The sequence below is a fragment of the Lipomyces japonicus genome, assembly GCF_038497905.1.
Source record: "Lipomyces japonicus strain CBS 7319 unplaced genomic scaffold V1514scaffold_26, whole genome shotgun sequence".
NCBI lineage: Eukaryota > Fungi > Ascomycota > Lipomycetes > Lipomycetales > Lipomycetaceae > Lipomyces > Lipomyces japonicus.
In genome coordinates, this window is record NW_027117838.1 from 68,064 (window position 1) to 90,764 (window position 22,701).

The following is a 22,701-nucleotide window of genomic DNA, read 5'->3' on the forward strand; positions in this document are numbered from 1 at the left end:
AATTTCTAACACTATTCTAATATATACCAAACAATCAAACACATACCTTAAGGATCATTCTCCCAATGAGCTCGACTGTTGACTTCGATGCAATCCGGCGAGTGTCAGCTGGCACGGGCACCGCATCTAGTGAAACAGTTGCAGTTAACCATCGAGCGTGAGAATCCTGCCATTTTTTTTTCTTTTTTTTTAATTACCGAATGTTCTCAAGAAAAAAAAAATGAAGACGAGCATTACTGACTGATTTTACTAGGCTGATTACAAGAACACTTTCGAAATATCCGGTAGATCATGCATTGTTTCGAGAACTTATTCAAAACAGTGCGGATGCGGGAGCGACAACTGTGAAAGTTGAATTTCAGACTGATGACCTGAAGCCATTGAAAATGGACAAAATAATGTATGATCAAGTTAAATTGGTTTTTCTTTTTTTTTTGGCAAAAGTTATTTAACAACTGGACCTTGAAGGAACGTACATAAATCAACAGTCAAACGATTACGGATTAGTAACGACGGCATGCCTTTCCGGCCAGAAGATTGGGATCGGTTGCGTGAGATTGCAAAAGGCAATCCGGATGAAACAAAGATCGGTGCGTTCGGTGTCGGCTTTTATTCTGTGTTCGCCATCACGGATGAACCGTTGGTGGTCTCTGGCAAGACCGCAATGTGTTTTTATTATGAAGGCGATCAATTACATTACCGACGAACAAACTTATCCAAGCAAGCACAAGCAAACGCAGGGATATGGACGTCGATTGATTTGCCATACTCCTCACCAAAGCCACTACCTGAACTGGCAAATTTCACCAGTTTCTTGGCCCAAAGCTTAACGTTTGTTAAGTTGCAACAGATTGAACTTATTGTGGATGGCATTGTTTTCCTGAAAATTGAAAAATTGAAATCCGATCCCATTCCACTACAAATACCCAATGAGATTAATTTGAAATCATTAGATGGTACGATGAAAATAGACAAAATAGACACCGAGTCGGTACAAATTAAGGCCAAATATTTAAACGTAACGCAATTGGGCAAGCAAGAGTCAGAGACGAAAGGCATAATGGCGTTTGGGTTAACACTCATGCAAGCATTTTCAGGTGACAACGAAAAACCGAATGAATATACCGAGGCAGCTTTGTTTCTACGTAACATTACCGCATACGTGACTGTAACGTCATCGTCAGCATTTGCGCAAAGGTTGCAAGCTGCCATAATGAAGCCACCGCCACGGCATGCTTCCATATCCATGATCGCGTTAAACAAGACCGAAGCCGATTCATCACAATTAAAATCTGGAATTGCCAATCAAATCTTTCCTAAGACATTTGCTGATGCGAAAGTGTTTATTGGGTTCCCGACAAAGCAGACCACCGCGATCAAATCTCACATTGCCACGCCACAGGCGATTCCGACCATGGAACGTGCCGCTGTGGATACCGCTAACGCGTTTGTAAAAGACTGGAACAAACAAATGATGTACATGGCAGGCGTGCTGACTCGTATCGTCTATGGAACGGAAATGGCAAACGTTGGCTTGCTTATCCCATCGGACAACCCCACGACTAAGAATAAAGAACAGCGACAACAGGAAGACGATATTTATGAAAAGGCAGGATTTACGATGCGTCAGTTTTATTTTGAACATTCAACCCCGGATGCCAGCATTGGTCAGTTCATTGCGACCGGGTTTTGGAAGTCCGCGCCGTCCGTGCCATTAATCACAACAAAGGGCTTACGACCATCGACTGAGGCACGAGCAATGGAAGATGTTTCGTTTCTGAAGGATATGCCCATGATTTCAACAGGCATGTACAACACGGCACCGGAATTTCATGATCAAGTAAAAACATTAGGATTAATCCGCGCGGTTGATGTTGCTGATATCAAGAATGAATTTGCCAGGCGACCGTTAAACACTGCCGACACAATCAAGTTTTTGAAATGGAGCGTGACCAAATTGAATACAGACCATTTGGTTTTAAGTGAAGTTAGATCAATGCTTGGGTTCGCATTGCTGGCGGATGAAAAAATTGGTACGGTTGAATTGGGATCAGTTGGGTATTACCATAACCCGGTCCTCGTGCCTTCTACCATGCCAGTACCATATAAGTGCTTACCTTATACTGTATCTAAAGAGATAAAAAATTCAGATCTTGAATTACTGTGAGTCATTTTTCCTTTTATTTTTGAAACATACAATCGAGTTTTAACGAGTGATAGTGGCTGGGTGCCTCTTGATGTCGCGACATGGGTGAAGTTTTTGACCGATTCAGAATATAACAGCTTAACACTCGAATATGACGTATCTGTTACCCCAGAATTTGCCAAGCAAGTGCTATTGGCGATTTCAAACCATTGGTTCGGAATGTCGTCTGCCAACAGAAGCACTATCATTTACGCACTATCAGGCAAGACTTGTATTCCGACTCAAAAGGGAATGAAGCTGGCATCGGAGTCATACCTTCGGCAGGTTAAGATGTTTCCTGACTTATCCATCGTGGACAGCCAATTGCTTGCCAGTGCGAACGAAGATTTTTTAATAGCACTTGGCGTTCGCAAAACTGTGGAATTGAAATACGTGATGGAGAGATTGCACGCGGAGGAAGATAATGATCGCAAATGGTCATCGGCAGCTATGGTTTCATACCTTGCCAGTCAGCAAAAGGACATGAGACCAGAAGATTTTGAGTTTTTACGAATAAACGAGATCGTATCTGCTGAGAAGAAAAACAAGATTGCCAACAAGGATGGAAATAACGACACGGCCGATAATGACACCCGCTTTGACGACAATGATGATGAAGATGATAATAATAATAATAACAATGGTGACCGGTTGTATAGAGTGGCTGATCTTTATCAACCGTCAGATGACTTGCGAGAATTAGGCCTGCCAGTTTTGCAGTGGCCTTCCGTATGGCATTCCCGTTCGATCGAGGCCGAGTTTTTGTTTAAGTTGGGATTAAAGAAATTCCCCGCCGCGCGAGAATTGATTAACATGGCAGCCACGAGCACGTCAGATCAATCAAGGGATAAGGTGTTGTCATATTTTGTTAATAATTTTGAAAAAAATCGGTACCGGGAAGTCATTGACGGGCAAATCATGACTCGGTTTTTACCTGCCACGACGTCGAATGAAGAGAAGAAAAAGATGTTAATCGTGGCGCCGGCTGAATGCTATTCGTCATCATTAGCGGCAGTTTTTGATTACCCAATCTTGCGTGAGGACTTACAAGTAGAAGCCTGGAAATTTGGCGTAGCCATGTATCCGCCGGTGTCAAGCGTGGTTGACCGACTAATCAGTCGGCCGCCACGGACAAGGACCGAAGCATTAAAGAAATTTGCGTACATGTCAAGCCGGTTAACAGATTTGTCTCAACGTGATATTAACAAGTTAAAGGATAGCAGATTCGTGCCGTTATTTGAAGACGAAACTGGCAATAACAACAACAACAATATTGCTACTTTTCAATCTCCCGCAAAAGTGTTTATTTCAAATCCTGAGAGTAATAGTCATGGTGATGACTTGTTTTATAGAAAGTTCTTTGACTTTGTTGATTTCGACGTGGCCGCGAACGCTTTTTTACGGTACTGTGGTGCGAGGGACAAGCCCAGTGTGATTGAATTGGCCCGGTCGACCGTGGCAGATCCGAACGCGATGTTTGTGCAGGCAGGGTCGGCTAATCGATATATCGAATTGTTGATTGAATTTGAGAAGCATTGGAACAATCTTATTTCTGCTGATGCCGTTTTGGTGGAAGCCATGAGAACCTCACCGTTTTTGATTGGCAAGAAATATGTGGACGATGAAAAACTGGCGAATTCTTCTTTTGAGCAACAAAAACAGCATCAAGGTAATAATAACAAGTCATTATTAGATGGTGATGAAGATGATGATGAAGATGATGATGAAGATGATGATGAAGACGGCGAAGATTATGTTGAAGAAGAGGAAACATACGTGCTGGCGCGACCGTCTGATATCGTTATTAATGACGACGTTGTAAATTATAATTTTTTTAAAAAGGAGGTTTTATCTGCTCCGTTTGAATTACAACTGGAAAAATTATACACGGTATGCATCTTTTGAAATAATTAGAAAAATTTATTGTGAAAATTTAACATTCTATTTAGCGTGTTGGATCTCCACGAATGTCAGCCATCGTGCAAGAATCAAACATTATTGGTGCGGTTATTAACTCTTCAGATACGGAATCTACAAGGAAGCGAATATTAGAACGAGTCAAGTTATATTCTGAAATTAATAACTCGAATTTTAGCAGCAACAACAATAACGCTCACCCTAACGGCAACGGCGACAGTGGCAATCATAATAAAAAGTTGCAATTTAGCTTTGCCAGGTTTGAGAAATCATTTCGCATGGCATCCGTGTCCAAGGTTTCGATTCGGCGCACGATTACGCACATGCGAGGCAAGCATATTAACTCCGTGACCACGGAAACCACTGCTGCCATCACCAACACCGGAAATAGCAAGAACACTGGCGGATCAAGCACAATCACGTTATTTTTGGTGCCAAAGTTTGAATGGTTTGACATTGCGCAGGCGTTGGTTAAAATCGTGCTGGACCGGCCCACGCCCGACGCGGCCACGTTGTTGGAATCGTTGTTGAGCACGTCGTTGCGGTCGCTAGAAAGACGTGGGTATAACGTCAAGCGACTACTAATTAATCAAAATAATCTCAACAGCAGCAACAGCAAGCAGAAGCAACAACAACAACAACAGCAAGTCGTGATTGGCAATAAAGCGGCGGAACAGAGGTTACTCGCGCAAGCGCGCGAGCAGGAAGAATTGCTCGCCAAAGCCAAAGCGGAGGTCGAACGGGGTTTAACAACGTTGTCGAACCAAAATAATGTTCATGAGAGCCCGAAAGGCGAATCATTAGATGTGGTCAAGCAACAGCAGCAGCAGCAGCAGCAACAGCGACAGCCACAACAGCGACAGCAGAGGTCAACATCTCGTACGCCTGGCTCGTGGTGGTGGGGTAGTCAGCAAGGCAGCAATGCTAGCAGCCCGCAGTCGTCAGCGACCCAACGAGACGGTGCACGAGACAAACAACCGATATCACCGGAGCATACGATGAAGTTATTAAACCAAGGCATCCAAACCGTGGCACCATATGATAATGATCAGTTGCGAAATGACCCGCGGCAGCAGCAATTGGCAACCGGCGCCAACGGGCCTGAAGTCAGTCGTGCGGCAGAGCGAATGTGTGACGAATCAGTGGCTCATGATTTGCGGTATTACACTCGGTTGTCACCTTCGGGCACGAAAATTTTCACGTCAAGGGATTCGAACTGGACCGTTCCGGCTGACCTGGTGCGGTCGCATTTGCTGGCGTTCGATCGCGTGTTGCAAGAATTGGCGTACAACGTGTTTGCCATTAGGTCACCATCATCGTCGGTTAACACCGCGTTTCATATTTTTTATGATCATGCTGGTGCGTCCGTGGCGTTTAATATCAACGGCGCGTTGTTTTTCAACCTGCGATATTTCGTGTTAATGGATCGCGAAGATAAAGAACAAGAAGCCGGCACATCCGGTATGGCGCTTGCCAGATCATTATCATCATCATCATCATCATCATCATCATCGGTTGTAAACATGAGCAAGGCATTGGATTACTGGTTTCCCGTGTTTGCTCATGAATTGGCACATAACTTGGTACACAGGCATGGTCAGGAACATTCGTTCTTTATGGAAACCTACGTGCAAAAATTTGCTGCCAGATATCGTCAGATGGCCAGGCTTCATGAACAATGATTATAAATGAATCAAAAATGAATGTATATATATATAATTATGAAGGTTTTATTTTTATAAAGATAATCAACAAATCAATACATAAATTACATGAACCCAACCATGAAACAAACGAAAATAAAATTAAACCATCGTTCTGTCTTTTTTTTTTTTTTTTTTTGTTTCGTTTTCCCTCCTTGGCTATCTATAAAAATATTTTTTTTTTAGTTTGGTTCCCGTCACTTATTCAGCAATGGCGGCCGTGTCGGCTGTGACTTGCACGGTAGCATTGTTCGACCGGGCAGTCAGCAAACTGGCCAATGTCTGTGAGGTTCGAAATGACAAGCCTTTGGTACGTTCAATCACTTGCTGATACACGCTTTGAGGTGGGTGATTCATGATCACGGTGCCATCAGTGTAATTAATCTTGGCATCAACCCTGGTATCCCGGATCAAGTTCACGATCCAACGTTCACCTTCCTCGTCCGACAAGTTAAGCCTTGCCGAAAGATCCTTAATATCAATACGTTGATGAATTTGGCAATATAATTCTGATACCAGGTGACGAGCTGCTTCCAAAAATTCGTCTGCAGAGCCAACCAAAAAAGGGTCAGCCCTGACCACGGCAGCGGATTCTGCCAATTTCGCTTGCGCTTCTTCAAAATCAAAATCAACATAAAGTGCGTAAACAAATTCGGTGATAGGATCAGAATATTCGTATCGTTCTTGCCTAATCACGCGAACCAATTCACGGATTTGCTTTTGATAGGTCGCGTACGTGGACGTTCTGCCGGCTGCCTGAGCCGAATTCTTGCGAGCAGCCGCGCGTGAGGTTAAGACCGCCACCGTGAGGTATCTCAAAATCCAGGGACTAGCAGTTTGGATAGTGTTTAAGTATGCTGCCGATAACAACAGGTCGGTTAATTTTTCACGACCGGCATCAGCGTTGAAAAAGAAAAAAAGTGACCAATGAATCAACCAGGCACGATGGTTTAATTGAACCAACGGATCAGTAAATGATTTTTGATCAATCTGTTCCCGAAGTTTGGTTAATTCTTCAGCAGCATTGTCCCATTGCAAGGTCATGATTTCAGCTGCCAGCTTGCCCCAAGTGGCGGACAACACAAGGTCAGCGTTATTGGACTGTGCATTTTCCAAAAAGTTAGCCGTTTTACTGTCATTTTTTTTTTAAAAAATATTAATTAATACATACCAAAGAACGAAAATGGAAAAGAAGGTCGGCAGCTTCAGCGTAGTTGCCGCAGTTATACTGGAATTTGCCATAATCGTACAGCACGTTCACGTCGGCAACACTGACGCCATGATTTTCCTTAACATACGAAAAATTTTGCAACCTGTCATTCTTAAATGCGACAGAAATTTCTGGATCCTTAACCAGGTTTAACACCTTGCCTGCCTGCTTCTCATAATCTTGTAACTTGGCCAAGACCTGTGTTCGTCGATCTGTCAAGCCTTCCGGTTCAGAACCAGCATGAAGTTGTTTGTATAAATCAGACACGTAATCAACCATGTTGGTCTCTTTCATGACATCGTACTTGGCTTGCAACAACGCATCAGCAGGGTACAGGTTTTGCTCTTGAATATGTTGCAGCAGGGCAAAAATTAAAAGCCGGTCGAGATAGGGCAGAATCCGGGGGATAATATCAAATGATGAAGATGATGAAGCCATGACTGCCTTATATTTATTTGTGATATTAATTTTTCCTCCTTCTTTTGTTTTCCTGTGATTGAGGTGAAAAAAATCTGACGACGTAATATATTATAATTCTTACGGGCCTGTAGATTGAAAACGAATTTTTTTTTGTGCGTTTCGCCATGATCACGTGATACATACCGGCTATTTCTTTTCTTGCACTTTTAGATTGGCACATTACTTCGCAAACCCGAAAGAAAAAAAAAATAGGCAATTGACGAGTCAGCAAGGCACACGAATACTGAAAATGTTGTTTTCACGATTATCGGCAGAAGTTAGTCGGCTTTCTGGCACTGTTTTAAGGGCTCAGAGATGTCGATACAACTCAACAATCGCTGCAGTAAAGTCGTCAGAACAGCAGCAGTCAAGCACGGTGAAGTTTGAAGATTTAATCCCACAGACTAAATTTACGCAAGGACAGCAAGAGCATGAGAAATCGATAAATTTGATCAATCAATTTTATTGGATTCATCGTACGGTTCATGGAGAACTTCCGATATACAATATACAAAAGCATGGTGGCAGTCGATTGTTGACATTAATTCGAGGCATCAAAGGAGACGCAAGCGTAAGAAGATCTTTTTTTTTTGCCAGAAGATCAGCTTTTATCACGGGTTGAAAATTTTTTTTTTTTTTTTTAAAACTTTGAACTAACGATTTAAAAAATTTTGAACAGTTACTAAGGAAAGATTTAATACACGCCTTTAAGATCCATTCGAGTAAGGTAACGCTGAATAAAACAAACAACACCATTCTTGTGAATGGCCATCGGGCACAAGAATTGAGGTCCTTGTTGGAAAAGCATTTTTAAACAATTTACATGGTTTTCTCCGTTCGTGGGGGTGTTATTTTTCTTTTGTACATATATCAATGAAGAATAACTACAAAAAAAAAGTAGAAAAAGAAACATGACTTATCGAATTTTGATTCCATGTATATATAACTTTTGTTTTAATTTTTCCTTTTTTACAGTCGTATTCAATAAAGAAACTTCAAAGTAATGGGGGACGACTAACCGGGTTTAAAGAATTTAGAAAGAAAAAGGAAAGCGGATGGGCCGATATGAATACTATTGTTCAGTGTGATAAGCACGTTATTGAATATCAACCTTTGACTTAACTTGGTCATATATAATATAGTTATATATCCTAGTAAAATATGTAGCATTGAATATCACGATAGTCATACAAATAAAATCATCAAACAAAGAATAAAACTCCTGGATCCGTCCATACATTGAAAAAGATCGACATAAAAAAAAGAAAAACAATTAGCAAAGAAAAAAAAGAAAACTTCCGCGCCAATAAAAGAACATATAGACATAAAATAGTAAAAGTAAAACAAAAAAAGAAGCCAAGATTGAAATAGATAAAACAATTCACCTGACTGCGCTGCGGACGCAAGAAGGTGTTATATATATACAAATAACCTTCCCTTGTTTTTTTAAAAAATCATCTTTCAAATTATAAACTAAATCCTCGATTTAACGCTTTAATCGCTCGCAAATCCTCACCAAAGTTTACCTTATCAATGGGGATGTCTTGCACTTGCAAGCCAGCAACCATGTTAGACACGCTCGGAAGCACTTCAGTCCTGATGCCTGGAACATTGGGCATGGTTGCCTGTTGAACGGGCGAGTAACTTTGTGAAACTTGTCTGGGGATTTGTTGTGGTTGAGGTGGGAGAGGAGAGGGCGGCTGGTGCACCTGATTGTTGTGATGTATTTGCTGTTGATGTTGCTGTTGTGGAGATAATTGTTGACCAGGTTGTTGAGTTTGTTGAATGTGTGGATGTAGGAAAGACTGTTGCGAATGAACCTGCACAGGCGAGACATGATGATGAAAAGGTTGTTGTTGTTGTTGTTGTTGTGGTGGTGGTTGTGGTGGTGGTCCAGAAAGCATCTGCTGAACGTGCATGCCGTGCTGTTGGCTGCTTGCAGCCGAAGCAATTCCATGCGCTGAGTATGTCGGTGGAGTCGAAATAGGTGACGGAGGCCAGTACGTCTGATGCTGAGGCTGATATTGATGCTGGGTTGGATGTTCATGTTGAGGAGGAAACGCATTCAATTGTTGCGGCTCCCTATGAATCATACTGGCAATCGATTGAGACAGCGGAGCATGGTGTGGTTGCTGTTGCGGCTGGGATTGCAAGTGCGATGGCGGTAGTGCATGATGTGGTGCAGGATGTGCTTGTTGAAGTAGGTGCGGCTGTGGTTGAGGTTGATGATGTACGGAAGGATGAGGCTGAGACTGAGAATGTTGAGGTGGATGTGATTGGTAATTTATTGGAGCATTAAGAGAGTGTCCATATTGTGGTTGGTGTTGCGGTTGCGGTTGTGAATGTGGAGGTGGTGGTGGTGGAGGCGGCTGCTGCTCATGAAGTGACGGATGATTGAATTGAGTGCCAGCATGAACACTTTCAGGATCGGAAGTCGTAGCATCGGGGTACATGCCCTTGGGAATGCGAATAAATTTCAACGCCGGATCTCGTGATGGTTGCACGAGATCGTCCTGTTGCGCATGATGACGTGAAAAATAAGAAATCAGGTGTAATTTTAAATGTGACGATGTTTGGATGGAAAATGATTGCTTCATGAGGCCATCAGCCTTGTATCTGTAGCCATCAGGTCCGTCGTCGATTCGATCGGAGTCGGAATCAAACCCGTGATTGGCATCCGATGGTGATTGCTTGCGAGATGAATGTGCTGGCGCTGAAGGTGGTGGCGAATCAACCAAAGGGCCGCCGTACGTGCCAGCACGTTTGCCCTCCATTTCACGATAAGTTAAAAAAGAACCCGATACTCGTGAAGCTGACCAGGATTTGCCATCGGTCCACCGCCGCATGCCAGCCTCACGTTCATCCCAAACAAACACGGAACCAGACCGGATTGCCAGGCGTTCCTTTTCAGATAACCTGCGTTGCACGCGTGGTAGTACGCCGAGACGGCAGGCTTCAAACAAGATGATTGCATCAAGCGGAGTGCGAACGTGACCGAAATAAGTTTCCATTTTTTTTTTGGGCTGCGTGAGTGAATCAAGTTCTGTTTAAAGATTCACTTAAAGATCTAAGCTCCGGAAATACGGAAACAGTGATGACCAAAATATACAAAAGATAATCAAAATAATTGAATTCACGATCAAGAAACGATGAAAAGAAAAAAGGAGATATAAAAAAAAAGACAAAAACCAGGAAACGACACCACACTAAAGGCGGTTCAAAAGTTCAAGTTTGAACGGCGGGCGCGGGCATGAGCACGGAAAGATATATATGTATATATAAAACGTAAAACACGTAGTTCGCTATATATGTTACATAAAAGAAATTTGAGGGAAAACGGAAACAAAAATTAAAAAAAAAACAAAAAAAAAGAGAACGACACGTTTTAGATTTGAGCCAAATTTATTATACTGTAAAATGCAAAAAAGGCGAGAACGCTGCGCCCTCTTGGCCCTTGCGTTGCGCATAAATTTAAAAGTTGTATGGCTAATCATAAATGAAGTTACAAGGACGGGATATAGAGTTATACTATTTTATTTTATTTTTTACTTTTTTTTTTTTTTTGGTGCTCACAACCATACCTCATGACGGCGGTACTCATACCCAAGTAGCAAACATCGTAGACACTTAACTCTAACGGAAGAACCTTATACAACATATACGTTATATGTATAGATACAATTCCATGCAAGATACCATAAGTACCTTGTATAATTTTAAATACCGTGGGATTTAATTTGCGCATGACAATTCCGCACACGTCGGAGGGTGGCACCGCACATTGGCTCACCTGGCCACAAGGAGACAAGGAGACAAGAAATGCGTATAACTGGACTTGCATTGACAAGTCACAGTGCAAAAACAAGAAATTCAGAAATTTTTCCTTTCTCGTCATTACATCTTATGTGATTTTCATGCTCTTTTCTGACAGTGTGACATGCCGCGTCAGCTGGTAAGAATTTAAGTTGGCCAATCCAGGTAGTAATATGAATATACCGAGGCAGCCAAGAAAGCATAAACGTGCATGTCTAATCAAAAAGCTTGGCGCGTTTAAATGCATTTGAGCTTTTAAAGTAAGACCCGCAGCATGAGACCTTAACCTTAAATTGCCAACTGCACCAAGGGCAGGGTAATGTGCTACCGGTTGCAACATTATATGAGGCGTTTTTGTTTAAGTTCTCCTGCTTCCTTGCTTTTAATTTGGCACGTATATGAATGTATTTCTGTAACGAGGTGTACCGAACTTATCGGTGAACATACAATTTATACGACGTACGTATTCACATATCGGTTGCCAGCAATGCATGACAATGCTGAAACCCAACAAATGCGCCCCTTATCATGCATATTCAGATTGGCCACTTACAGGTTGGGCGAGTACTATATGACCAGAGAATGGAAAAAACAAAGACCAGAAAGTGTAAAAAAGGCTTGTCGGTTCTTAGCCTGCATGGAGACCGCCATTGCACCGTACACGTTTTGTTGTACCGTACCGTATATAACCCAATTGCAACTATATATATACATCTAGCAAAATGGTGTACGCTTATCGCCTTTGCCGTTCTCACTTAGCATCGGTACCAATATTGTGACGTGATGGATTAGTCATTGCCCAAATGTATGACCCTGTAATGCCCCAGTGATAATGGCAGCTTATTACGGATTTGTCGCATGCAGTGGCAATATGTATTATTTTACGAACAATATAATGTATGCCATGGTTTAAGTAGGCTATAGCACTGGCAGAGAATGTCACTCATTAGCTGACCCACATAGTTTAACAGCAAAAGCCGGCTGACCCGAACGTGAGTCAAAGCTAGCATAAAAACCCAGTGACACTTATGTTGCGTCGTCACCCGGCCTCGCCGTCCCCGTTCGCTGCCTTTTTATTCTCGTCCTGAGCAACTCTTTTTTTGCCATCCACAACTAAGTAAGCTCTTACCCGCCTTCAAGTCAAGTCCTCAGTATAATCGCATCGCATCGCATCGCATCAAAGACAAAGACAAAGACAAAGAGATCATATCTTGAACAACTTCTTTGTATTATTTTTTTTTCTTTCTCTTTTGACCGCTGGTTTTCAATTGAACAATTCTCGGTGGCAAATTCGTGTTGTGTTTGTTTTGGTTTTAGTTTACTACAACATGGACAAAATCGACAGTTTCAACTCCGCATCCGCGTTCAACACGTCATCAGCCACGCATGAATCCGATATTCGTTCATCAAAACGTCGTCGTCGTGATCGCAGCATGGATTCGAACGAGTTTGCATCCCAGTTTGTGAATTACAGTTCTGCGGCACCTAATGTCGCGCTTGATCCCGAATTGGCCAACTTGTCCAAGGATACAAATGACAACAACAATAACGACAACAATATTAAGAATAATAATAATAATAATAATAATAATAATAATAATAATAATAATAATAACAGCAATAGTAATAACAACAACAATTCTGTGGTGACTCAAGCTGACAATTCGAATGGCGCGCAAGCTCACAGGCACGACCAGCAGCAGCAGCGCTCGGTTGAAGGCATTCTAGAGCAGCTGGGCTATCCGGCAGAGAGCAACGGTGTTGCGCTGGCACTGGCAGCAGCAGCCAGTGGCAGGCCGCTTCACATTGACGAACACAACTTGCAAATCTCTCCTGCAGAGGCAGAAGCTGCCGCTGCCGCAGTGGCTGAGATGGAAGCCCTGCAATCACAAGCAACCAAGATTAGCAACAATCGCCGAGTACTGGTGTTGAGTGGAGAAGATGGTGGTCATCATCATGGAATTGCGCCAGCATCATCGTCGTCATCTAATGTCGACGTGAGTGGTCGCGTATCGGCCGGGACCGCGACGACTTCTGCCGGCGGATCATTCACGGAGGACGAGGTGCGCGTACTGGACGATTTCATGAGGGATTACGCGGCTGAAAACGGCTACGACCTACCGGCACTGCGCCGCAGGGTGTGGGCCAACGAGCGTAAGAAGGACAATTTCTGGGATCGGGTCGCCAGCGCGCTGCCTCATCGCACAAGGGCAAGCGTGTACAAACACGTGCGTCGGAAATATCACCCTTACGACCTGCGGGGCAAGTGGAGTCCTGAAGATGACAAGCAACTCGAACGCCTGGCGGCGTTGCATGGTGCGCAATGGAAAGTGATTGGTCGCATCCTCGGTCGCATGCCGGAGGACTGTCGTGATAGATGGAGAAACTATGTGAAGTGCGGATCTAGCCGGTGCCAAAACAAATGGTCGATCGAGGAGAAAAACAGACTGATTTCAATAATTAGTGACATTAAACTTGCTGACCCAAGTGGTGATATTAATTGGACGTTAGTGTCCGAACGCATGGGCGGGGTCAGGTCACGAATTCAGTGCAGGTATAAGTGGAAGAAAATTAACAAGACTGAAGGTATCGAGGGTCTTGAAATTTAATTTTCAAAAAGAAAAAAAGAAAAGTTATTAATTTATATTCTCCACAACGTTCGTTTATATATCTTTTGTAAACATTTGATAACGGGGTTCGTGGGCTTGTAACATTTTTTTTTTTTTTTTCGTTTTTCTGTTTATGTTTTTGTAATTTTAGGATAAGTTCTTTACATGGTCTGGTAATAATATATCTGGGTTTATTTTATTTTTTATTTTTTTGTTCGCAATATGCTTGCATTCAAGCGTAATTTGAATGGTAAAATTCAATGACAATGCCGAGCGACAAGAACATTCTCTGGCCTGGGCGTTTAAAGTACATATGCAATGAGAACTTTATACGCAAGCAAAATACGTGCATAGACTACACATATATACCCATATGTCACCGTCGAATACTGAGTGCATGGTCACTGCATGACAAGTCGATTGTTGTCCTCCAGCAGTAGTGGGTCCAAATTGAAGTTTATTTCTTGATTATGTAACACAACCAGGCCGGGGTCACGAGATCACACACCCCAGTTAGGGCTACAAGTTGCTTAGGGCTATTCGCAGTCACGCAGCAAAAATCGCCGTGGCTAGCTAATAAAACAAAACCCTTTCCCTAACAAGTTTGGGAGCGCGCCCACAACAAAGCGGCTTTGCTGGCAAAACTAGTTTTCACGCTGTTCACGCGAGTTGTCGTTTGTTTCGTAACTAGACAGTAAACATTTACAATGCCGGTAAGTCCATGATCAAAAGATAAAGTGTCGTGGGTTATGATTGGTGGGAAAGCATGTGATTTTATAGTTGTCATGTTTTTAATTGTGATTTGTTGTCATGATTATTTTGGTTGGGTTGAGTGTGGTGCTGGATGAGAGAGAGTTAGACATGGGATTATATAACTTGGGAAATAATGAAGAAATCATGCTTTCCGACTTTTTTCTTAACCAACTCCGTTTTTTTTTGCATGATTAATGTGCTAATGTTTTTGAATCAGAGTCACAAGTCTTTCCGGACTAAAATCAAGCTTGCTAAGGCCCAAAACCAGGATGGTCGTGTTCCCCAGTGGTTCAGACTCAAGACTGGCAACACCATCAGGTATGTTTACTCGATAGGATTACGTTGTAGGTTTAAAGGCCCCAAGTTAATTTTTTTTTTGATAGATACAACACCAAGAGAAGACAGTGGCGCAGAAAGAAATTGAACATCTAAATTAACATCGACAATAAAAATAAACTGCTTGTCAGGGTAGTTTATTTTTTTTTATTTCATTTTGAATACAATTTTTTTTGTTACTCCTTTGTTTCATGGTTATGCTACGGGTTTAATTTGGAGTGTATGAGTTACAAAAAATATGGGAATAAAAGTGAAACGGTGTTTAAAAATATATGATGGCATTTTTTTTTTACCAATTTAAATTGAAAAAGACCTCTTTAATGAAAACATGAGAACGATTGCAAATTCGATATTGAAAGGATACTATGTTCTGTTGTCTTAATTGGTGAAATCGTAATATTGGTAACCAGTAAATTATTATGTAAAATATATAAGTTTCTTATTTTTACATGATTAATGATTGGCAATTACCATGATCACCCTAATTATATCAGATCTACACGTACAAGGTCAAGTGAGCTCAACCGTGTGGAAACTTAGTTCCAAAAACAAGATTATAATAATACACCTTTGCTTCCAAACCCCACTTTGATGCGATAAAAATCAATATGCCATGGTTTAGTTAAGGTATACAACAAGTCGTTTTTATTCAATTTCATTTTTAAGCGAGTGGGAAGTTTGTAACCGGTGATTCAGATATCCATTCAAGGATTCAAAAGTAATCATACACTTTTGCTTTCGTTCACAATACATACATATTCTTGCCAGCAGTAAAAAATAAAAAATTGTTGCAATTTATATAAGCCTTTCAGTTACAAATTCTAAATAAAAGGTGCCTGCCAAAGGTCCTGCCAGACATCTTAGATTTGAATGTGATGATAATGTTCATTTGGACAGCGTATTTAATTCTTAACGTTCATGTTGAGATGGCACACGCCTTTATTTTCCTTTTTGCCATTGCTAGATCGTGCACTTGAGAAAATAATTTGCAACCCTCACTTCATTAAGCAAATAAAGAAACCAAAAAGATATCGTATTATCACATGAAGTTTGCAATTTTTTATGACTATAAAATTCCATTTTGTTGTCTAGATTTGTGAACTTTGTCTGTACTCAACCCAGTCAAATACGTATTCAATATCACCCAGGAAATGCCATGCCATGCTAACAACTTCCTAAACATTCATGATGTTGCTAACATCATTCGAAAATGATCAAAACTTGGTATCTGGAACAAAGTTAAATGACATTTGTCGGGTCTATCCCATTAGGAGCCTTTAATTTTGATTAAGCGCAGTTTGAAATCTATTAATCACCTCTTTCTTCATTACATGCTTGCATTACCTGTCCTTCATGACGAGTAATATAACTGAACAGAAAAAAAAAATAGATTTTTCTGTGCAGTAAACTGTTCGATGAATGTGCAAAAGCTGTAGCGGCCCATTGTTATCGGCATAAGTGCACCAACAAAGGAGCAGGCAAAGCGCGACGGTTGTAACAAATTTCTAAATTGTTCTTACGCGTGCCAGTTGAACAGTACTACAGTCATTAATTTTCCCACGAACGCCCGGTTAAAGTGAAAGTGAAAAAAAATGGTATAGTTTTTGTTTTATTATAAAGGTTTTCTCAATCGCGGCATTGCTAATTGGTTTTATTTTAGTCTGTGCAAATTTTTGGAGATCAAGTGACGGAAGAGCGAGCTGAGAATGCGCGTATGTTGGTTTGAAGGATCCCATCTATTTTTTTTTTAATAATTGAAGAGCAAATTTTATTTGTGAATGGATTAACTGATGCATTATAGGATTGTCCGCATTTGTTGGTGCCATAGCTGTTGGTGATTTAGTAAAGACCACCTTAGGTCCCAAGGGCATGGATAAATTGTTGCAGTCTGCGTCCACTGGTGAAGTCCTGGTTACCAATGATGGCGCCACGATTCTAAAGTCGATTGCGTTGGATAACGCCGCAGCCAAAGTATTGGTCAATATTTCAAAAGTTCAAGATGATGAAGTCGGAGACGGCACCACGTCAGTCACGGTTCTGGCAGCCGAGTTATTACGTGAGGCCGAGAAATTGGTTGACAGAAAAATTCATCCGCAAACAATTATTGAAGGTTACAGGATTGCATCTGCTGCTGCATTAAAAGCGTTAGAAAAGGCTGCTGTTAATAACGGCGAGGACAAGGCCGCGTTTAGAAAAGACCTGATCGCGATTGCCAAGACCACGTTAAGTTCAAAAGTATTATCACAAGATCGGGATTATTTCGCTGAATTGGCCGTGGATGCCGTGTTGAGATTAAAAGGCAGCACGAACTTGGATAACATTCAAATTATTAAAAAGGCCGGCGGAAGGTTAATTGATTCCTACCTCGATGAAGGATTTATTTTGGATAAAAGAATTGGCGTTAATCAACCCAAGCGACTTGAAAATGCAAAGATTTTAATTGCTAACACGCCTATGGATACAGATAAGGTCAAGATTTTTGGTGCCAAGTTTAAAGTGGATGCCACCAGCAAGCTTGCCGAGCTTGAACGAGCAGAAAAGGAAAAAATGAAGGCAAAAGTTGACAAGATTAAGGCTCATGGTATTAATTGCTTTGTGAACCGGCAATTGATTTACAATTATCCGGAGCAATTGTTTGCTGATTCCGGAATCGTATCAATTGAGCATGCCGATTTTGATGGCATCGAGCGCTTGGCTCTCGTTACTGGTGGCGAGATTGCATCTACGTTTGATCATCCTGAACTGGTTAAACTGGGTCATTGTGATTTGATTGAAGAAGTCATTATCGGTGAGGACACGTTACTCAAGTTCTCTGGTGTTGCTGCAGGTGAAGCTTGCACGATTGTCCTGCGTGGCGCCACTGAGCAATTGCTTGGTGAAGCTGAACGGTCGCTTCACGATGCACTTTCGGTGTTGTCACAAACCGTCATTGAAACTCGAACCGTGTTGGGTGGTGGCTGTTCGGAAATGATCATGTCTAAAGCGGTCGACGGTGCGGCCCAGAACGAAGATGGCAAGCGCGCGTTGGCAGTGGAAGCATTCGCTCGTGCCCTGCGTCAGTTGCCGACCATCCTGGTCGACAATGCCGGCTTAGATTCTAGTGAATTGGTGGCCAAGTTGAGGTCAGCCATTTACAACGGTATAACATCTTCCGGATTAGATTTGGATAACGGCAAGATAATAGACATGAGGGAAGCAGGCGTGGTTGAGAGTTACAAGTTAAAACGAGCCGTGGTTTCGAGTGCGTCGGAGGCAGCTGAATTGTTATTACGGGTTGATAATATTATTCGAGCGCAACCACGAACAGCAAACAGGCAGGCATATTAAGCACGCCAAAAAAAAAGTCCAATTGCTTCTATAGGCAATGAGAGGGGACAAGAAGGAGAATCTAATAAAAAAAAATTAATGTCACTTGCATGATTGTAGCGTACATAGTTTAAATGTTCTTAATATACATATTTTTTTCGAATCAAGATCTCCAATTCTTTCTCGAGATATCGATTATCTTGACGGAATTACTACGTTACAGGCCATTTCATTGTTAAAAGAAAACAGAACGTTGGCGTAACGAACCGTGCGAAAGTTTCGGGACCTCGACCCCTTCTTTTGGGGAAACCCGCACGTAGATTTTTCGCTCGTGACATTTTTTTGCACGACAACCCAAAGATTGAGAAGGACAAAAGAATTTAATGATTCATAATTGATCAAAGATTAACAGCTAGGTATTTTGCCGATTGTTATCTTTGTTGTTTACGTTATTCTTAAACTTGGGTGGGGTTGGAGGCTTGGATCTATAAATTCGATTATCAAAAGCTTCCTATTTGAAGTAGTACTTACCTGCCCAGGCTTGATCTTTGATTTTTTTTATATTCTTGTTTTAAATACTAGATGGGGCGAAATTTAAGGACAACCGGATTTGGTCGTCTTTTAATTGTCTTGCTTTTTTTTGTATTGATAATTTGTTGCCTGGATGGTGTCGAATCCGTTGCCAGTAACAAGAACACTGTCAGCAAGCATGAAGAGCATGACAACGTGGACGTGCATCACTCAGCAGCGGGATTAGTGCATGTTTCATCATCAGGAAAAAAAGATGTACCGCCACCAACGATTCGAAACAATCAGCAAGCGTCAGCAGCAGCAGCAGCAACACCAACAACACCAACAACGGCGAAAGGACTTGCTGAAGAACGACATATCAGCAATTGGAAATTGGCAGATTTCTTACTAATTTCTACCGTTGATGGATCATTGCATGCTTGTGATCGGTACTCTGGCGAGGAGCGATGGTTTTTAGCTGGCGAAGGGTCTGTCGTGAAAGCAACGAAGGACAACGGCAGTTCAGACGATGACCTGACATGGATGGTTGAACCATTAGGTGACGGCACGTTATATTATTTTAAACCAAACAGTGGTCTTCAGGTAATAAACTTTCCTCATTTTAATTTTTTTTTATTGAGTTTTTTTAGAAATTACCAGTTTCGATCAAACAATTGGTTCAAGATGCGCCCATGGCGATTCGTGGCGATGACAAATATTACACTGGGTCACGACATACGACGCTTTTTTCAATAAATGCTAGAACGGGCAAAGTTCTTAAAGTATATGGATTTGGATCAGTATGCAAGTTGAAGAGCACGTTGAACGGACTAGACGACGACGACGACGATGATGATGATGAGAGTGATTGGAGTGATGTATTAGAAGGCGAACAAGTTTTTATCATTGGAAGAACAGGTGAGTTCATTTATTGAATGTTGTTACTTTAAAGACGAGACTGACGCGGGGTTCAATCCATTTAGAATACCGCTTGACGATTCATTCGAAGGACAAGGTCGAATGGAACGTGACATATTCAACATGGGGTCCTAATAACATGGACGCAGATCTAGAAGCGCAACATGTTTCCAGCATGGATAATTTGTACGTTTATGCATTACATGACGGCATGATTCTTGGATATGACCAGGTCGAGAGGGCAAATATTTGGGTCAAGCTTTTGCCATCACCAGCAATTTCCGTGTTTGATGTGTTGAGCCCTCATGATTTTGCCTCTGCAGGCGGGCAATCAGAATCATTTGTTGTGATTCCGCAGCCCAAGATTAGAACTACGGATAATGGTGGATATTTGGAACCGGGTTTGCAGGCCGCGTTTGTCAACAGGACAATCGATGGTGGTTGGTATGCGCTTTCGGAGCAGCATTTTCCTTGGCTGGTTAAAAGCGCGCCGGCGTCGTTATGGAGCATCGGTGCGGTACCGCATACCAGGAAAGAAGATATTAGGCCTTCATTGATTGGAGTCCATGATGGCCGGCGCGATCAATTGCCAATCCCGGTGCCGCTTATTGGCGGGTCACTTCCGGCACCTCAAATTGGGTTGCCTGCAACTTCATCATTGCCATCTGCAACATCTGCATCATCGTGGGCATGGATAAGATCCGGAGGTTCAGTGTCGTTACCTGTTCGAGCATTGGTTGACGTGAGTTTGCTGTTCCCGTTAATCGTGGTTGGGTATCTTTTCTTTCGAAGGAAATCACTTCGGGAGATTTTGTCGGCGCAAGAGTTTGTTTCAGTTAAAGACATTTTTGCTGGCAAAACTTCGTCGACAAATACCACTACTAGTTCATCATTATCCGATCATGATGGGTCGGATCGGGAACAAGGCGCAACCGTAACAGCGAAAGCATCTAAGGAAGTGACTATCCTGACGGGCACAGGAGACAATCATCATCTAGACAGCGAAATTTTTGACAACTCAGTAGACGTTCCAACTGACGGCGTGATTGCCGATAAAGTAGTTAACGGGCAAGCACAAGTTAAAAAACGCAGGCGAGGCGCAAGAGGTGGCAGGCGAAATGCAAATGGCAATAACAATGCTAAGGATGACAAGGATAAGAATGTGGTCATCATGCAGAAAATTGGTGCGAAATTTGTGACGGATGAGTTGTTAGTTGAGGAAAATGGCGACGATGGCGGCAGGGCTGCATCTGGTTCGTATTCAATCAATGCTCTTGAAGTTACCGATACTATTCTAGGATATGGCAGTCATGGTACGGTGGTCTACAAGGGCTCATTTGAAAACAGGGAGGTCGCTGTTAAGCGTATGCTGTTGGATTTTTATGACGTTGCATCACATGAAGTCTCATTATTACAAGAGAGCGATGATCATCCCAACGTGATTCGATACTATTGCAAGCAAGAGAGTGAAAAGTTTTTGTACATTGCATTAGAATTATGCCCGGCCACTTTGCAAGATGTGGTTGAGAAATCGAGTTCGTTTAGTGACCTGGTGAGCCGAATGGACCCTCCAAAGGTCTTGTACCAGATTGCCAATGGATTGCAATATCTGCATTCATTAAAGATCGTGCATCGGGATATCAAGCCGCAAAACATTCTTGTTGCGCCTCCCAGGAAGACCGCAGTCATGCAAGCTGTGCATGCCAATAGCAATGAATTTTCGGCTGCGCCGGCTCGATTGCTGATTTCTGATTTTGGCTTGTGCAAAAAGTTGGAAGGTGATCAGAGTAGTTTTCGGGCCACGACTGCTCACGCGGCCGGCACGTCCGGTTGGCGGGCACCGGAATTATTAGTTGAGCCAGACGAATCTGGCGGCGCGTCTGGTTCCAGCATTCAACATACAGTTACTCATCATACTGCCGGGTCCACTTCGGAACCGGCAGTTTTGGACACCTTGTCCAACAGGCGAGCCACTCGCGCGATTGATATTTTTTCGCTCGGGTGTGTTTTTTATTATGTATTATCAGGTGGAAGTCACCCATATGGGGATCGATACATGCGGGAAGCCAACATTGTCAAGGGCGAGTATAATCTTGATTACTTGGACATGTTGGGATATGAAGGAGTCGAAGCCAGGGACCTGATCGAACGCATGCTCGACAAGGATCCCAAAAATCGACCCACGGCTGCAGGCGTACTAGCGCATCCATATTTTTGGTCGAACCAGAAACGACTTGATTTCTTATTGGATGCATCGGACCGGTTTGAGATTGAACGTCGTGAACCGCCTAGTGAATTATTACAAGAACTGGAATCCGAACCGAACCGGGTCGTGTTTAACGATTGGCAAAAACATGTGGACCGAAGCCTGCTTGAAAATTTGGGCAAGTATCGCAAGTATTATCCGGATAAGGTATTGGACCTGCTCAGGGCATTGCGCAACAAGAAGCATCATTATCAAGACTTGCCGCATAACGTGCAAGTGATTTTGGGTACCATGCCAGATGGATTTGTGACTTACTTTTTGAGAAAATTTCCTCATCTTTTTTTACATGTTTACTACGTGGTTCGAAATAATATTATAGATGAACCACATTTTAAGTCGTATTTTAATGTTACGCAGTGAATTTTTCTTTTCTTTTCTTTTCCTTTTTTTTTTTTTCTTATAATATGTTGTTTTGCAATGGCGTCTAAATATTTTTTATTTTTTTTAATGGCGTTTTTATTTCTCTTTTTTTTGGTTCTATTTTGGACTTTTTTTACAATCACTGGATTTTTTTTTTTTGTTTTTGGTCATTTGCATTTTGCATGTATAGTCGGGGGATTATATTAAATTTATAGATTTTTAACAACCTGCTTAAATTGTATTGTTTCCGTTTTCTATTTTGCAGTGTTGTGTATTATACTGTAAATTGAGTTCCCCAACCCAATGCGTTTGGGATTAAAAAAATAGTGTAAATTAAACACAGCAAACTCTTCGCT

The 22,701-nt window shown here is 42.1% G+C and overlaps 8 protein-coding genes across 8 annotated transcripts; 6 read left to right on the forward strand and 2 right to left on the reverse strand.

The window, feature by feature from the left end:
- Nucleotides 1-65: 65 nt before the first annotated feature.
- On the forward strand, nt 66-5,784 carry V1514DRAFT_320723 (uncharacterized protein; the record flags this gene model as incomplete). The annotated part of the gene is made up of 5 exons (XM_066926014.1): nt 66-157; nt 254-400; nt 469-2,163; nt 2,221-4,075; nt 4,135-5,784. The coding sequence occupies 5 exons, from the start codon at nt 66-68 to the stop codon at nt 5,782-5,784; spliced, it is 5,439 nt and encodes a 1,812-aa protein (XP_066782649.1).
- A 24-nt stretch (nt 5,785-5,808) lies between these two features.
- V1514DRAFT_308454 (eIF3 subunit 6 N terminal domain-containing protein) lies at nt 5,809-7,545 on the reverse strand. Its single transcript, XM_066925721.1, has 2 exons — nt 6,977-7,545; nt 5,809-6,906 (listed from the first exon to the last, which is right to left on the reverse strand). The coding sequence occupies exons 1-2, from the start codon at nt 7,451-7,453 to the stop codon at nt 6,007-6,009; spliced, it is 1,377 nt and encodes a 458-aa protein (XP_066782650.1). The 5' UTR covers nt 7,454-7,545; the 3' UTR covers nt 5,809-6,006.
- Nucleotides 7,546-7,666: 121 nt separating this feature from the next.
- V1514DRAFT_332943 (mitochondrial 54S ribosomal protein mL49) lies at nt 7,667-8,682 on the forward strand. The gene is made up of 2 exons (XM_066927935.1): nt 7,667-8,045; nt 8,154-8,682. The coding sequence occupies exons 1-2, from the start codon at nt 7,725-7,727 to the stop codon at nt 8,286-8,288; spliced, it is 456 nt and encodes a 151-aa protein (XP_066782651.1). The 5' UTR covers nt 7,667-7,724; the 3' UTR covers nt 8,289-8,682.
- On the reverse strand, nt 8,624-10,932 carry V1514DRAFT_332945 (Gti1/Pac2 family-domain-containing protein). The gene has a single exon (XM_066927936.1). It carries the CDS (start codon nt 10,483-10,485, stop codon nt 8,941-8,943), a length of 1,545 nt encoding a protein of 514 aa, XP_066782652.1. The 5' UTR covers nt 10,486-10,932; the 3' UTR covers nt 8,624-8,940.
- A 1,468-nt stretch (nt 10,933-12,400) lies between these two features.
- V1514DRAFT_332948 (uncharacterized protein) lies at nt 12,401-14,086 on the forward strand. Its single transcript, XM_066927937.1, has one exon. The coding sequence runs from the start codon at nt 12,616-12,618 to the stop codon at nt 13,894-13,896; it is 1,281 nt and encodes a 426-aa protein (XP_066782653.1). The 5' UTR covers nt 12,401-12,615; the 3' UTR covers nt 13,897-14,086.
- A 405-nt stretch (nt 14,087-14,491) lies between these two features.
- V1514DRAFT_332950 (60S ribosomal protein eL39) lies at nt 14,492-15,094 on the forward strand. The gene is made up of 3 exons (XM_066927938.1): nt 14,492-14,609; nt 14,867-14,967; nt 15,033-15,094. The coding sequence occupies exons 1-3, from the start codon at nt 14,604-14,606 to the stop codon at nt 15,079-15,081; spliced, it is 156 nt and encodes a 51-aa protein (XP_066782654.1). The 5' UTR covers nt 14,492-14,603; the 3' UTR covers nt 15,082-15,094.
- A 1,384-nt stretch (nt 15,095-16,478) lies between these two features.
- Nucleotides 16,479-18,467, forward strand: V1514DRAFT_332953 (chaperonin Cpn60/TCP-1 family). Its single transcript, XM_066927939.1, has 3 exons — nt 16,479-16,580; nt 16,646-16,697; nt 16,787-18,467. The coding sequence occupies exons 1-3, from the start codon at nt 16,578-16,580 to the stop codon at nt 18,310-18,312; spliced, it is 1,581 nt and encodes a 526-aa protein (XP_066782655.1). The 5' UTR covers nt 16,479-16,577; the 3' UTR covers nt 18,313-18,467.
- Nucleotides 18,468-18,634: 167 nt separating this feature from the next.
- V1514DRAFT_332954 (uncharacterized protein) lies at nt 18,635-22,625 on the forward strand. Its single transcript, XM_066927940.1, has 3 exons — nt 18,635-19,404; nt 19,452-19,719; nt 19,785-22,625. Exons 1-3 carry the CDS (start codon nt 18,874-18,876, stop codon nt 22,343-22,345), a joined length of 3,360 nt encoding a protein of 1,119 aa, XP_066782656.1. The 5' UTR covers nt 18,635-18,873; the 3' UTR covers nt 22,346-22,625.
- The last annotated feature ends 76 nt before the right edge of the window (nt 22,626-22,701 follow it).